The 11823-nt window shown below is 41.9% G+C and overlaps 1 protein-coding gene across 5 annotated transcripts in view; it reads left to right on the top strand.

Moving 5' to 3' along the window:
• PIGN (phosphatidylinositol glycan anchor biosynthesis class N) overlaps positions 1 to 11823 on the top strand; it is a 503276-nt gene that overhangs the window by 98834 nt on the left and 392619 nt on the right. For all 5 annotated transcript variants that reach the window (XM_069730623.1, XM_069730624.1, XM_069730625.1 and 2 more), the window contains exon 9: positions 9280 to 9320. In XM_069730623.1, coding sequence (XP_069586724.1) covers positions 9280 to 9320 — 41 coding nt within the window. The remainder of the gene's footprint in view (positions 1 to 9279; positions 9321 to 11823) is intronic.

Raw genomic sequence — 11823 nt, 5'->3', positions numbered from 1 at the left:
GGGGCTAAAGCAGCATATTTGCAGGAAAAAAGTATATTTTTTTCATTTTCATGGCTCAACGTTATAAAATTATGTGAAGCACCTGTAGGTTCAAGGTTCTCACCACACCTCTTAATAAGTTACTTGACAGGTGTAGTTTAAAAAATGGTGTCACTTGTGGAGCGTTTCCACTATTTAGGCACATCAGGGGCTCTGCAAATGTGACATGGCATCCACTATCTATTCAGGTCAATTTTGTCCTCCAAAAGTCAAATGTTGCTCCTTCCCTTCCTTGTCCTACCATGTTTTCCACGACACACGAGGTATCTATGTACTCTGGAGACATTTTACAACAAATAGTATGATCCATTTTCTCCTGTTACCCTTTTGACAATGCAATATTTGTGTGAGAAAAAGTAAAATTTTCATTTTTTCATTACACATTGCTTTAATTTCTGGGAAGCCCTTAAAGGGCCACTGACACCCCCTCCAGCCGTTATAAACTAAAAGAGCCACCTTGTGCAGCAGTAATGCTGCATTCTAACAAGGTGGCTTTTTTAGTTTTTGGTGCATGTATTCCCAAAATAAAGTGTTTTATTACTTCTCAGAAATACCTGTCTTTATCCAGGGAGGCAGGTCCTCACTCCCCTGCTTGAAACACCACACTGCCGTCACTCAAATATTCAGGGGCTCCGGGCACCGCCCCCTCCGCGCTGTTTTCGCTTGAAATCCGGCACCTGCGCTGTTTACTACTGTGTGGGGCAGGCGCAGTGAGCTCTCTGGCCGTGTGACGTCACAGCCAGGCTTGCAGACTGCGCGTGTGCGGACAGTGCGGCTACCCACCTTGGGAATCCCAGCCCCGCAGTGTGTTATGCATTATGCACAGTGCGGGGCTGGGATTCATAGGCAGGGCGGCCGCACACGCTCAGTCTGCAAGCCTGGCTGTGACGTCAAACGGCCAGACCTCACTGCGCCTGCCCCACACAGTAGTACACAGAGCAGGCGCCGGATTTAAAGCGACAACAGCGCGGAGGGGGCGGCACCCGATGCCCCTGAATATTTGAGTGACGGCAGTGTGGCGGTTCAAGCAGGGGGGTGAGGACCTGCCTCCCTGGCGAAAGACAGGTATTTGGGAGAAGTAATAAAATGCTTTATTTTTGGAAGACATCCAGGCCTCTCTTGAACCCCTCGACTGAGTTCGCCATCACCACCACCTCAGGCAAGCATGCAACATTGCATTAAAATGCAATAACGGACGATCAAAAGAACATATCTGCACAAAAGTGATATCATTAAAAACGTCATCTTGGCACACAAAAAATAAGCCCTCAACCAACCCGAGATCCCAAAAAATGGAGACGCTACGAGTATCGGGAAATTTGCGCAACTTTTTTTTATCAAAGTTTTGATTTTTTTTTCACCACTTACATAAAAAATAGCCAAGACATATTTGGTGTCTATGAACTCGTAATGACCTGGAGAATCATAATGGCAGGTGGTCAGTTTTAGCATTTAGTGAACCTAGCAAAAAAGCCAAACAAAATACAAGTGTGGGATTGCACTTTTTTGCAATTTCACTGCACTTGGAATTTTTTCCCCGTTTTCTAGTACACGACATGGTAAAACCAATGATGTCGTTCAAAAGTACAACTCGTCCCGCAAAAAATAAGCGAAAAACAAAAACGCAAAACTGAAAGAAGTTCCGGGGGTGAAGGGGTTAAAAAATGATGCTGATGTAAAGCAGACATGTGGGAAATGTTATTTATTAGCTATTCTGGGTGGCATAGCTAACTGGTTTAAGCCCTTTCTGTCATTGGACGTACTATTCCGTCCATGTGGGGTGGGCCTAAATTCCCAAGGAAGGAATAGTACGTCCAGGGCGATCAGCCGCGCTCACGGGGGGAGCACGGCCGATCGCGGCCGGGTGTCAGCTGCCTATCGCACCTGACATCCGGCGCTATGTGCCAGGAGCGGTCATGGACAGCCCCCGGCACATTAACCCCCGATACACCGCGATCAAACACGATCGCGGTGTGCCGGCGGTGCAGGGAAGCATCGCACAGGGAGGGGGTTCCCTGCGGGCTTCCCTGAGACCCCCGCAGCAACGCGATGTGATCCCGTTGCTGCGAGGGTCTCCTTACCTCCCTCCTTACCTCCCTCCCTGTAGCAGGCCCGGATCCAAGATGGCCGCGGCTTCCGGGTCCTGCAGGGAGGGAGGTGGCTTACCAAGTGCCTGCTCAGAGCAAGCGCTTGGTAAGCCTGCAGTGCTCTAAGTCAGATCGCTGATCTGACACAGTGCTGTGCAAACTGTCAGATCAGCGATCTGTGTTGTTCCCCCTGGGACAAAGTAAAAAAGTAAAAAAAAAAATTTCCACATGTGTAAAAAAAATAAATAAAAATAAATTCCTAAATAAAGAAAAAAAATATATTATTCCCATAAATACATTTCTTTATCTAAATAAAAAAACCAAAGTACACATATTTAGTATCGCCGCGTCCGTAACGACCCAACCTACAAAACTGTCCCACTAGTTAACCCCTTCAGTAAACACCGTAAGAAAAAAAAAAAAAAAAAACGATGCAAAAAATGCTTTCTTATCATACCGCCGAACAAAAAGTGGAATAACACGCGATCAAAAAGACAGATATAAATAACCATGGTATCGCTGAAAACGTCATCTTGTCCCGCAAAAAACGAGCCGCTATACAGCATCATCAGCAAAAAAATAAGTGTAAGGGTATGTGTCCACGTTCAGGATTGCATCAGGATTTGGTCAGGATTTTTCATCAGTATTTGTAAGCCAAAACCAGGAGTGGAACAATTAGAGGAAAAGTATAATAGAAACATATGCTCCACTTTTGCATTTATCACCCACTCCTGGTTTTGGCTTACAAATACTGATGAAAAATCCTGACCAAATCCTGATGCAATCCTGAACGTGGACACATACCCTTATAGTCCTCAGAATAAAGCGATGCAAAAATAATTATTTTTTCTATAAAATAGTTTTTATCGTATAAAAGCGCCAAAACATTAAAAAATGATATAAATGAGGTATCGCTGTAATCGTACTGACCCGAAGAATAAAACTGCTTTATCAATTTTACCAAACGTGGAACGGTATAAATGCCTCCCCCAAAAGAAATTCATGAATAGCTGTTTTTTGGTCATTCTGCCTCACAAAAATCGGAATAAAAAGCGATCAAAAAATGTCACGTGCCCGAAAATGTTACCAATAAAAACGTCAACTCGTCCCGCAAAAAAGCAAGACCTCACATGACTCTGTGGACTCAAATATGGAAAAATTATAGCTTTCAAAATGTGGTAACGCAAAAAATATTTTTTGCAATAAAAAGCGTCTTTCAGTGTGTGACGGCTGCCAATCATAAAAATCCGCTAAAAAACCCGCTATAAAAGTAAATCAAACCCCCCTTCATCAACCCCTTAGTTAGCGAAAAATTTAAAAAATGTATTTATTTCCATATTCCCATTAGGGCTAGGGTTAGGGCTAGGGTTAGGGTTGGGGTTAGGGTTAAGGCTACAGTTAGGGTTGGAGCTTAAGTTAGGGTTTGGATTACATTTACGGTTGGGAATAGGGTTGGGATTAGGGTTAGGAGTGTGTCTGGGTTAGAGGTGTGGTTAGGGTTACCATTGGGATTAGGGTTAGGGGTGTGTTTGGATTAGGGTTTCAGTTATAATTGGGGGGGGTTTCCACTGTTTAGGCACATCAGGGGCTCTCCAAACGCGACATGGCGTCCGATCTCAATTCCAGCCAATTCTGCGTTGAAAAAGTAAAACAGTGCTCCTTCCCTTCCGAGCTCTCCCGTGTGCCCAAACAGGAGTTCACCCCAACATATGGGGTATCAGCGTACTCAGGACAAATTGGACAACAACTTTTGGGGTCCAATTTCTCCTGTTACCCTTGTGAAAATACACAACTGGGGGCTAAAAAATAATTTTTGTGGGGAAAAAAAAGGATTTTTGATTTTCACGGCTCTGCATTATAAACTTCTGTGAAGCACTTGGTGGGTCAAAGTGCTCACCACACCTCTAGATAAGTTCCTTAGGGGGTCTACTTTCCAAAATGGTGTCACTTGTGGGGGTTTCAATGTTTAGGCACATCAGTGGCTCTCCAAACGCAACATGGCGTCCCATCTCAATTCCAGTCAATTTTGCATTGAAAAGTCAAATGGCGCTCCTTCGCTTCCGAGCTCTGTCATGTGCCCAAACAGTGGTTTACCCCCACATATGGGGTATCGGCGTACTCCGGACAAATTGTACAACAACGTTTGGGGTCCTTTTTCTCATGTTACCCTTGGTAAAATAAAACAAATTGGAGCTGAAGTAAATTTTTTGTGAAAAAAAGTTAAATGTTCATTTTTATTTAAACATTCCAAAAATTCCTGTGAAACACCTGAAGGGTTAATAAACTTCTTGAATGTGGTTTTGAGCACCTTGAGGGGTGCAGTTTTTAGAATGGTGTCACACTTGGGTATTTTCTATCATATAGACCCCTCAAAATGCCTTAAAAAGAGATGTGGTCCCTAAAATAAAATGGTGTTGGAAAAATGAGAAATTGCTGGTCAACTTTTAACCCTTATAACTCCCTAACAAAAAAAAATTTTGGTTCCAAAATTTTGCTGATATAAAGTAGACATGTGGGAAATATTACTTAAGTATTTTGTGTGACATATCTCTGTGATTTACCGTATTTTTCGGACTACAAGACGCACTTTTTCCCCCCCAAAAAAGGGGGGAAAATGGGGGGTGCGTCTAATAGTCGCAATGCAGGCTTACCGTGGTGGCAGAGGTGCGGTGGCAGAGGTGCAGCGGCAGAGGAGGCGCAGTAAGCGGGGTCCCTTTCTCCGGTGAGGTGATGCAGCAGCCCGGTAAGCAGCAGAGCCGGGTGAATCCTGTTGTTATCGGTGGTGGCGGCCATTTTCCTGAGGCCGCGCGTGCGCAGATGGAGCGCTCTGCTTCCCGGGGCTTCAGGAAAATGGCCGCCGCGATCTCCATCTGCGCACGCGCGGCCTCCCGCGGCCATTTTCCTGAAGCCCCGGGAAGCAGAGCGCTTCATCTTCACACGCGCGGTCTCAGGAAGATGGCCGCCCCCACCGATAACAGGATTCAACCGGCTCTGCTGCTTACCGGGCTGCTGCATCCCCATACCGGGGAAAGGGACCCCGCTTACTGTGCCTCCTCTGCCGCTGCACCTCTGCCACCGCACCTCTGCCGCCACGGTAAGCCTGCACGGTAAGCCTGGGACCCCTCTCACGCCATACCTCTCACTGCACCTCCTCATCCCAGCACCTCCTCATCCCAGCACCTCCTCATCCCAGCACCTCCTCATCCCAGCACCTCCTCATCACAGCACCTCCTCATCACAGCACCTCCTCATCCCAGTACCTTCTCATCTCAGCACCTCCTCATCCCAGCATCACACATTCGCCAGAAGACTCGCTACACTCATCAGGAGGGCGTTAAACTAGAAGAAGAGGGGACGGGAAGAAAAACATTAGACTCGAACAAAGACGACCCAGGAAAACATACTCAGAAGGGAGGTAAGAACATTTCTAAAACAATCCACAGTGAGGAGATTGGAACAAAACAAAATCCTCTAAACTGCATGCTCGCAAACGCCAGAAGCCTGACAAACAAGATGGAAGAACTAGAAGCAGAAATATCTACAGGTAACTTTGACATAGTGGGAATAACCGAGACATGGTTAGATGAAAGCTATGACTGGGCAGTTAACTTACAGGGTTACAGTCTGTTTAGAAAGGATCGTAAAAATCGGAGAGGAGGAGGGGTTTGTCTCTATGTAAAGTCTTGTCTAAAGTCCACTTTAAGGGAGGATATTAGCGAAGGAAATGAGGATGTCGAGTCCATATGGGTCGAAATTCATGGAGGGAAAAATGGTAACAAAATTCTCATTGGGGTCTGTTACAAACCCCCAAATATAACAGAAAGCATGGAAAGTCTACTTCTAAAGCAGATAGATGAAGCTGCAACCCATAATGAGGTCCTGGTTATGGGGGACTTTAACTACCCGGATATTAACTGGGAAACCGAAACCTGTGAAACCCATAAAGGCAACAGGTTTCTGCTAATAACCAAGAAAAATTATCTTTCACAATTGGTGCAGAATCCAACCAGAGGAGCAGCACTTTTAGACCTAATACTATCTAATAGACCTGACAGAATAACAAATCTGCAGGTGGTTGGGCATTTAGGAAATAGCGACCACAATATTGTGCAGTTTCACCTGTCTTTCACTAGGGGGACTTGTCAGGGAGTCACAAAAACATTGAACTTTAGGAAGGCAAAGTTTGAACAGCTTAGAGATGCCCTTAATCTGGTAGACTGGGACAATATCCTCAGAAATGAGAATACAGATAATAAATGGGAAATGTTTAAGAACATCCTAAATAGGCAGTGTAAGCGGTTTATACCTTGTGGGAATAAAAGGACTAGAAATAGGAAAAACCCAATGTGGCTAAACAAAGAAGTAAGACAGGCAATTAACAGTAAAAAGAAAGCATTTGCACTACTAAAGCAGGATGGCACCATTGAAGCTCTAAAAAACTATAGGGAGAAAAATACTTTATCTAAAAAACTAATTAAAGCTGCCAAAAAGGAAACAGAGAAGCACATTGCTAAGGAGAGTAAAACTAATCCCAAACTGTTCTTCAACTATATCAATAGTAAAAGAATAAAAACTGAAAATGTAGGCCCCTTAAAAAATAGTGAGGAAAGAATGGTTGTAGATGACGAGGAAAAAGCTAACATATTAAACACCTTCTTCTCCACGGTATTCACGGTGGAAAATGAAATGCTAGGTGAAATCCCAAGAAACAATGAAAACCCTATACTAAGGGTCACCAATCTAACCCAAGAAGAGGTGCGAAACCGGCTAAATAAGATTAAAATAGATAAATCTCCGGGTCCGGATGGCATACACCCACGAGTACTAAGAGAACTAAGTAATGTAATAGATAAACCATTATTTCTTATTTTTAGTGACTCTATAGCGACAGGGTCTGTTCCGCAGGACTGGCGCATAGCAAATGTGGTGCCAATATTCAAAAAGGGCTCTAAAAGTGAACCTGGAAATTATAGGCCAGTAAGTCTAACCTCTATTGTTGGTAAAATATTTGAAGGGTTTCTGAGGGATGTTATTCTGGATTATCTCAATGAGAATAACTGTTTAACTCCATATCAGCATGGGTTTATGAGAAATCGCTCCTGTCAAACCAATCTAATCAGTTTTTATGAAGAGGTAAGCTATAGGCTGGACCACGGTGAGTCATTGGACGTGGTATATCTCGATTTTTCCAAAGCGTTTGATACCGTGCCGCACAAGAGGTTGGTACACAAAATGAGAATGCTTGGTCTGGGGGAAATTGTGTGTAAATGGGTTAGTAACTGGCTTAGTGATAGAAAGCAGAGGGTGGTTATAAATGGTATAGTCTCTAACTGGGTCGCTGTGACCAGTGGGGTACCGCAGGGGTCAGTATTGGGACCTGTTCTCTTCAACATATTCATTAATGATCTGGTAGAAGGTTTACACAGTAAAATATCGATATTTGCAGATGATACAAAACTATGTAAAGCAGTTAATACAAGAGAAGATAGTATTCTGCTACAGATGGATCTGGATAAGTTGGAAACTTGGGCTGAAAGGTGGCAGATGAGGTTTAACAATGATAAATGTAAGGTTATACACATGGGAAGAGGGAATCAATATCACCATTACACACTGAGCGGGAAACCACTGGGTAAATCTGACAGGGAGAAGGACTTGGGGATCCTAGTTAATGATAAACTTACCTGGAGCAGCCAGTGCCAGGCAGCAGCTGCCAAGGCAAACAGGATCATGGGGTGCATTAAAAGAGGTCTGGATACACATGATGAGAGCATTATACTGCCTCTGTACAAATCCCTAGTTAGACCGCACATGGAGTACTGTGTCCAGTTTTGGGCACCGGTGCTCAGGAAGGATATAATGGAACTAGAGAGAGTACAAAGGAGGGCAACAAAATTAATAAAGGGGATGGGAGAACTACAATACCCAGATAGATTAGCGAAATTAGGATTATTTAGTCTAGAAAAAAGACGACTGAGGGGCTATCTAATAACCATGTATAAGTATATAAGGGGACAATACAAATATCTCGCTGAGGATCTGTTTATACCAAGGAAGGTGACGGGCACAAGGGGGCATTCTTTGCGTCTGGAGAAGAGAAGGTTTTTCCACCAACATAGAAGAGGATTCTTTACTGTTAGGGCAGTGAGAATCTGGAATTGCTTGCCTGAGGAGGTGGTGATGGCGAACTCAGTCGAGGGGTTCAAGAGAGGCCTGGATGTCTTCCTGGAGCAGAACAATATTGTATCATACAATTATTAGGTTCTGTAGAAGGACGTAGATCTGGGTATTTATTATGATGGAATATAGGCTGAACTGGATGGACAAATGTCTTTTTTCGGCCTTACTAACTATGTTACTATGTTACTATGTTACCCCACCTCTGCCGACACCTTGCCTCCTGTGACCCTGCTCTGCCACCGCCAGCCCTCAGGTAAGATACTGTAAATTCGGACAATAAGACGGACCCCCATCTTATAAAAAATCTTTTTTTCTGCAATTTTCACCCCAAATTTGGGGTGCGCCTTATGGTCCGGTGCGTCTTATAGTCCGAAAAATACGGTAATTGCAAAAAAATTCAAAGTTGGAAAATTGCGAAATTTTCAAAATTTTCTCCAAATTTCCGTTTTTTTCACAAATAAACGCAGGTAATATCAAAGAAATTTTACCACTATCATGAAGTACAATATGTCACGAGAAAACAGTGTCAGAATCACCGGGATCTATTGAAGCGTTCCAGAGTTATAACCTCATAAAGGGACAGTGGTCAGAATTGTAAAAATTGGCCCGGTTTATAACGTGCAAAGGGGTTAAGGGCATAAAAATTCAAAGGTTGAAAATTTCAAAATTTTCAATTTTTTTGGTCAATGTTTTTATATTTTCATAAATGCAAATTATATTGACCAATATTTACCACTAATAAGAAGTGCAACATGTCACAAATAACACACTTAGAGTCACTGGGATATGTTTAAGCATTTGTAAGTTATTACCTCATAAAGTTTACACTGGTCAGAATTTAAAAAAAACTGTCCTGGTTAGGAAGGTAAAAATAGGCTGGGTGGTGAAGCGTGTGAATAATAATCAAAGCTAGCAAACCATAAGCCTTGATGATGATAATATTAATGCTAACCTGTGTGTTTTTTACTTTCAGGATGGAATTTGTCAAACTTGAAAAGACTTGATGTCAACCAGGTATAAAGTTGGGTTTTTTCTTTCTTAGGTCTCATTCGAACATCTTTGATTTTCATATGTGAAAATAGCAGAGTGATTTTTAGTATGCTGGATCAGATTTTAATCAATGTTGCCAGTTTTTGTCACCACTCCTTATTATTATATGCCCCTAAAAATCATTGCTTTTCTTCTCCAACTCATTACAGTTTTAATTTCGGAGAACATGGATTCAACACTGATGTCATTTGTGTTGTATTTTCCTGTGATATTTTTGGACCATTAGACATCCAATTTGGTTCCGAAATATTTGGACAGTGACACAAGTATGGCATTTTAGCTGTTAACCAAAACATATTCAAGATACAGATAAATAATAATCAATATGGGCTTCAAGTGCAGATTTTAAGCTTTATTTTTAGGGCCTCACATCCAAATTGGAGTAAGGGTTCAGGAATTACTGCTCTTTAATATGTAGCTGCCTCTTTTTCAAAGAGAGTGAACTGGCAGTTATCTCAATAAGCACTGTAATGGGCTGCATAGGCTTTTCCCATGTAAATCCATCTTCTTTTAAGCAGGTAAAAGTTCTGGAGCTGATTCCAGATGTGGCATTTGCATTTGAAAACTGTTCCTGTGAACACACAATGTGGGGTCAAAGGAGCGAAACAGACCATCCATCATTAGGCTGTAAAAAAGAAATCTATCAGAGCGTTAACAGAAATGTCAGGAGTGGCCAAATCAACAGTTTTGTACATTCTGCAAAAAAGAGTGCACTAGTGAGCTTAGGAACTTAAAAAAAAGTAAAGATCACATCAGTATCTAAGTCTCCCATAAAAAGAAGACTTCGTGAGAGCAAATACAGAGTTTAGACAAGTGCAAAACATTATTCATCCTTAAAAATAGAAAGAAAGACCACATTACAGTGGGTACTGAAATTATTCAGACCCCTTTAAATCTTTCACTCTGTTTCATTGCAGCCATTTGGTAAATTCAAAATAGTTAATTTTTTTCACATTAATGTACACTCTGCACCACAAAAGACAGAAATGTGGAATTTTTTGCAAATGTAATAAAAAGCAAATAAACTGAAATATCACATGGTCATAAGGATTCAGACCCTTTGCTCAGACACTCATATTTAAGTCACATGCTGTCCATTTCCCTGTGATCCGCCTTAAGATGGTCCTACTCCTTCATTGGAATCCAGCTATGTTTAATTAAACTGATAGGACTTGATTTGGAAAGACACACACCTGTCTATATAAAACCTCACAGCTCACAGTGCATGTCAGGCCAAATGAGAATCAATTTTTTGCAATTTCACCGCACTTGTTTTCCCGTTTTCCCATTTTCCAGTACACTATATGGCAAAATCAATGACCTCAATAAAAAGTAAAACTCGTCCTGCAAAAAACAAGGCCTTACATAGCCATACTGCCAGAAAAATTAAAAAGTTAAAAAGGTCCGGGAAGAATGGGAGCAGAAAAATTTAAACGCAAGAACTGAAAATCCCAAGGCGGTGAAGGGCATAATTAAAACTTCAATTGCATCTCAGTTGTTTAATTTTAAATCAAAAATAGTCACAGGCAGAATGGAAGTCATGAAGAGTTGGTCATTGTCGAAATGTTTCTGGACATAACTGTATATGGGTGATTTGGATTCAGTAGTCGAATCAAAAACGGACACATTTCCAAGATTATTATTTTTTTTTTTAAGACCTGCAAAAAAACAAACAAACATCCCCATTAACTATAAGTGATGCATGTTCTATCCGGGAAAATCACATTTAGAACATGTACCTGATTCTGTATGCATTTTCCGTACTGCACATCTAGATACCGTACTAACTTCTGTCTTCCACATAAACTATGCCATATGCCATCACTTTTAACGGAGCGACAGTGTGTGTTCTGACCCAATCCTCTGCTCACACACCTCATCACTGTGGCCATGCAGTTTAGGTGTAACAAGAGTCTCAGGATCCCGTTTCGAGGGACCTCTGACAGTCCTATTTCACAAATGATTCTCACTTATTCCATTGAGAGGTGTGATGTATGTTTTTGACAGATGCTTAGCGCATTAGGCTTTGTACCTCAATAAGACCGGCTTCCCTATATACAATGATCTGGAATTTCTTTTCTATTTTCTTTACTTTTCTCATGTTTCTCATGGTTCCTTTTGCCTTCAGTAAATGTGTAAGGCAAAGTTACTGAGTGAAATCTCATTGAAAATAATAACTGAGCTTTGCCATTATTTCACTGCACACTAGCCATAGTAATATTTTTTCGTGTCTGAGTGAAAAAAATGATGGTATGTCTCTCTTTTTTTCTTTTTCCGAGAATCTGGCGGCAACCAGTCTGGCTATTCACCGGCATATCTGCCTAGTTATACCGATACACACATCCGCTCTAAGGGTGGTTTCACACTTGCGTTTTTGTCTGCAGCGTTTTTTTCAAAAAAACGCATGCGTTTTTTCCCCCCTATATTTAACATTGAAAACGTTTTTTTACTTCATGAGTTCATTTTC

This window comes from Ranitomeya imitator, chromosome 6 (genome assembly GCF_032444005.1).
Source record: "Ranitomeya imitator isolate aRanImi1 chromosome 6, aRanImi1.pri, whole genome shotgun sequence".
NCBI lineage: Eukaryota > Metazoa > Chordata > Amphibia > Anura > Dendrobatidae > Ranitomeya > Ranitomeya imitator.
This window is presented reverse-complemented; position numbering and strand designations above follow the sequence as displayed.